The sequence below is a fragment of the Merops nubicus genome, unplaced genomic scaffold, assembly GCF_000691845.1.
Source record: "Merops nubicus isolate BGI_N331 unplaced genomic scaffold, ASM69184v1 scaffold41087, whole genome shotgun sequence".
Classification (NCBI taxonomy): domain Eukaryota; kingdom Metazoa; phylum Chordata; class Aves; order Coraciiformes; family Meropidae; genus Merops; species Merops nubicus.
This window is the reverse complement of record NW_008621872.1, coordinates 26,588-29,097: the sequence shown is the minus strand read 5'-3', so window position 1 is coordinate 29,097 and position 2,510 is coordinate 26,588. Positions and strand designations below refer to the sequence as shown.

Sequence of the window (2,510 nt, the reverse complement as noted above, 5' to 3'; positions counted from 1 at the left end):
GGACCCGCGGCTGAGTCCCGCGCACTCAGCTGAGCCTCAGGCCGGTTGTGCCCGTTTCAGGCGCCATTTGTGGCCCGTGTGTCCCGCTTCTGCAGCACCACCGACGGCAGAGACTTCGGCGGGCGCGTTTTTGAAGCATGCCAGTCTTCTGTTAGGCCTGTCACAGAGGCCGGTGTCCCACCAGCACGGACCCTTCAGGGGTGCAGCGTTTCCGCTGGCTGTCCCTGCCAGAAAGCCGTGTTGCCTGCCTGCGAGCACCTCTCTTTTCTGAGGTAGCCAAAACTGAAAAGCAAACCTCAAAAAGTCTCTTAATCATAAAAACACTGAAGAACTACATCTTGGACTTGATGGGCCATCCCATATGGAAATGTTGTCCTGTAGCTATGATCTTGTCACCGTTAATTTTCTGTACTTGAAAGGTTTGCTCTACTCGTGGTGAGTTTTAGCTCATCAACTAAAACCAGCAAATGAAAATTAAAAAACAAAGTTAAACAGCAAAATTTACTGTCACTTTCTAACGTTCAGTGCTATCTGAACACATAACAGCTGTATATAACAGCTCCCAGAAATGATACATGAGGCAAGTTGAGATTGTTTTTTACAGTGGCTTTCATCATACAATCTGCAGCTCCCTTTAAGTCTCTGGCATACATCTAGCACATCCATGAAAAATAATCAAGGACAGCATGACCATCAGCAGGGCTAAATTTTGTATGAAGAGCTTACAGTGTAACTGGGAATGTCTGGGGCTCTGCAAATCAGAACCATCTGTGTAGTGCAGATGAGTGAAATGTCCATAGTTTTTTGGGGTAGCTGTAAGTACAAACCAAAACACAGTTTAGTTGTCACGTGATTATAAATGAAAGTCTCCTGATTTTTCCTCCTCTTTTTTTCTTAATACATACGTTTCCCCGAGTCTTTTGCTACTGGCTGCTCCTAACCCTTTGTCTGTGTTACAACTGTGGTGTCCTCGCAGGCTTCCTGCTGCAGTTCGGGCTGTTCCTTTCTCTTGTTAGTACCACATTCCCCCCCCAGTGTTGCTCATTTGAGCTGTACATTTCTTGGCACACCAAGCAGTAACAGAACAGTTTCTGGTGGCTTCTGTGTTAAATAGCTACAACCTCAAGGATCCTCAATAATGGAAAACTGCAAAGATTGTTAAGAATGTGGACCCTTCTTAGGATATTTTTAGTTCAGATGTGCACAGAGAATGAAATGGCTTTTACGTTCCCTAGATGGAGGTTTGTGTGTGACCACCCATGCACAGTGCAGTCCAACAAAGTGCTCTGTGACTCCTGGGAGGCAGCAGGAGCTGTGAAGTTCAGGGAGCTCCTTGACACCTGACTTTTGGGCAGAGAGGCTCCAAATATGGAAACATGGCATAAAGCAGCCAGCCATCATAAATAACTTCTTTCTTGTATTTCAGTATACCTACAGAAAATTAGCAGTTGCTGCCACACCTTTATTGGTTTTAAGCTGATGTGGATTTAGGGAAAAAAGATGGAGGTGTGGAGGCTCTCCAGGTGCCCTGATCAAATTTCTGCTTTTTTAACATTCAGGTGCCTGTGCTTTCAACTAAAGCTAACTGACAGGGCATAGTAGGAATTTAGCTGTTTTAGCAGACAATAGATGTTTCCACAGCATTTACCCAGGTACTTTATTTTCACAAAAACATACTGCTAGCATGTTTGGGCAGTGGAGATAAGATTCCAAGTTAGAGCAAGTGCAAGAGATTTAACTTACTATACTCTCTCAAGACGTATAGTGATATGTGAGGCCACCCAAAAAAATACGCATTTTTAGAGTTCTTCAGGTGTGTTAGCTTCACTTACAAATACCCCTCAAAACAGTTAGCAAATTGGTCAGCTGTGTGGATGCTAAAATTATTTGGATACAGCTTATGTTTTGCTGCAGAAGTACAATACTAGAACTCCAATAATAGCAGTTTCTTCTGAAAGACAGGCCAGTCATCCACATGTCTAGTCGTTGACTTTTGTTCTAAACTTAAACTTTTTCCCCATCTCTTTTTTTTTCCCTTTTTTTTTCCCTTTTTTTTTTTTTCCCCTTTCCTTGGTATTAAATATCTATTTATGTTTTTCAGCTTCCCGTCACCAGTGTTTCTTGGCATTGGACAGGTATGTTCACAAGTGAAGCATCCTAAAAGTACTCATTATTTTATAAGCTAAACTCATGTTAGAATGGAGATAAATTTTTTGGAGGGGGGGAATCTTGCACTGCACTGCTCATCTTATGGATCATATACGCTGTAAGGAAGAATGATATGTTTTAGTGAAATCAAGGAAGTGGCAGCTCAGGTTAAAACTATTGACTTGAGTCATGTGAAGTACTGGAAATGCCATTTATTTCCTCTTCTAGAGTTCAGTAATTAAGAGATCTGGACTTCAAATCTGTAAAGATTTGTTCTAGGAAGTGCATAGATCCTATGAGAGTCCTTGGGCATTTGTGGATTATATATGGAGATGCTCCCCTGACAAACTGTGTGTTTCCTC

At 42.4% G+C, this 2,510-nt stretch overlaps 1 protein-coding gene across 1 annotated transcript in view; it reads left to right on the top strand.

Moving 5' to 3' along the window:
- Positions 1-2,101: 2,101 nt before the first annotated feature.
- SLC35D2 (solute carrier family 35 (UDP-GlcNAc/UDP-glucose transporter), member D2) overlaps positions 2,102-2,510 on the top strand; it is a gene marked incomplete at its 5' end in the record, with an annotated part of 17,716 nt that continues 17,307 nt past the window's right edge. Inside the window, one exon of the mRNA XM_008944601.1 lies at positions 2,102-2,135. Within this exon, the coding sequence (XP_008942849.1) occupies positions 2,102-2,135 (34 nt within the window). The remainder of the gene's footprint in view (positions 2,136-2,510) is intronic.